General features: G+C 35.7%; 1 protein-coding gene across 1 annotated transcript; it reads left to right on the top strand.

Annotated features, from left to right (window-relative positions):
- Nucleotides 1–644: 644 nt before the first annotated feature.
- Nucleotides 645–1,420, top strand: LOC123406080. Its single transcript, XM_045099575.1, has 2 exons — nucleotides 645–1,054; nucleotides 1,219–1,420. The coding sequence occupies exons 1-2, from the start codon at nucleotides 757–759 to the stop codon at nucleotides 1,242–1,244; spliced, it is 324 nt and encodes a 107-aa protein (XP_044955510.1). The 5' UTR covers nucleotides 645–756; the 3' UTR covers nucleotides 1,245–1,420.
- The last annotated feature ends 612 nt before the right edge of the window (nucleotides 1,421–2,032 follow it).

Genomic DNA, 2,032 nt, shown 5'->3' with positions numbered 1-2,032 from the left:
TTGATGTTATTTCATATCTTCAATGTATATCCTGTAGATATAGAGTAAATGTACAAATCCATTTCTTTGATTAGAACCATACCTTCAAGATACATTATATATACAACTATTGTTATATCTTGTCAATGTGGAGTGAATGTACACATTCATTGTTTTATGCTATTTCCTTTCTTCAAGGTACAAACCGTATATATAGAGTTAATATACAAATTCACTTCTTTGATGTAGTACCATATCTACAAGATATATCATATATACAACTATTGTATGTATAACGTGTCGATGTGGAGTTAATGTACACATTCATTTCTTGATGTTATTTCATATGTTCAAGGTATAGCATGTAAATATAGAGTTAGTTTACACATTCATTTCTTTGATGTAGTACCATATGTTCAAGATATATCATATACAGAACTATTATATGTATAACGTGTCGGTGTGGAGTTAACATACACATTCATTGTTTTATGCACTATGGTATCTTCAAGAAATATAACTAATGTATTATTTAGCCTATAGTTCTGCAATTAATGTACACATTAATTGTTGAACAAAGTGCTATATCTTCAAGATATACTACTAATTTATACGCCCGTATCATCATCTCAAACAAGGCTATATAAACCAAGCCATAGCTAAGGAAGTCATGTACCCCACACAGTCACAAAGAAGCCATACAAATCGTACATTGTAAGATTCCAACATCAAAGGCATAGAGAAGGCTCTAGTGCAACAGACACAAAAGCCATAGCCATGGCGAAACTCATGTGCTTATGCTTCATTGTCCTCACTATTGCGGTAGTCGTGTCAGCTGGCGGATGCGACGGTGATCGACAAGACATGATCAGGGAGTGTGGTAAGTATCAGAAATTCCCAGCAGAGCCGAAGCTAGCTCCATCAGATGCGTGCTGCGCCGTGTGGCAGAAGGCGAACATCCCATGCCTTTGCGCAGGTGTCACCAAGGAGAAAGAGAAGATATGGAGCATGGAGAAGGTTGGCTACGTTGCCAATTTCTGCAAGAAGCCGTTCCCACATGGCTATAAGTGTGGAAGTAAGTGAAATATATTAAGTGAATTATGATAATGGGCATTGCATACATGCACTTTTTGTATTATTCGTTCTTCGGATTCACAGGTTCTTGATTTTAGTTATGCATTTTATATGATTGTTGTGCTTTTCTGATCATATGTTGTGTCAAATTGAATGGTCTTGCAGGTTACACATTCCCTCTTCTAGCGTAGTGACTAATTTATCAGCGGGAGAAGCGTCGGCTTTTACATTCCATGTTGCTGGCCTCACAACAACTTTCCTTTGAGATATGTAATTTGTGAGGTTGTGCTAAAATAAGTTTATGTTAAGCATTATGTGAGAACGTTTGTTAAATATATAATAAAGTCTTCTCCTCAAATTGTCTAAATTATCTTTGCTCATATAGTATTTCTTTGGTTCTAATTATGACTTGTGGTTGTTGAAAGATATTAGAATAAATTGGAATAATTAAAGAAACAACTTTTATGTGCTTTTTATATCCAAATTCAATGGGTTCATTTATGCCCGATCTCAACAATTTTTTTGCCATAGTAACTTGCATTCCTGACTGATGCAAAGCTCCAAATACAACTTAATTTGGTAAATGTGATGAGATGGAGGGGGAGAGGAAGAGAAAGACAAGTGGTATATCAGTTAGACGTATGTTCACCCACAAATCGAGGGTAATTCGATTGTACCGGTGTACTTGGATTTTGTCATTCGTGTAATGTCTGTTTTGTCCATTATATAGATTATAGTGTTTTAATCATACGACACATCTTCTAAATGAATTGGTGAAATTTTAAAAAAATTTGAAAGATGATACAACTAGCACAATAGTTTGTAATATTAACAGGGTTAGTCACCTCGTTGGAGTGTGACTTAACCCTATTTCGAGATCGCAATGGTAAAACTGGCTTGACTAGCAACTAGGCGTATCCCTGAGAATCCGATATCGAAGTAGCTTGACTGGCAATGGGAGCATGGATCATAATGGAAG

This window comes from Hordeum vulgare, chromosome 1H, assembly GCF_904849725.1.
Source record: "Hordeum vulgare subsp. vulgare chromosome 1H, MorexV3_pseudomolecules_assembly, whole genome shotgun sequence".
NCBI classification, from domain to species: Eukaryota; Viridiplantae; Streptophyta; class Magnoliopsida; order Poales; family Poaceae; genus Hordeum; species Hordeum vulgare.
This window is presented reverse-complemented; position numbering and strand designations above follow the sequence as displayed.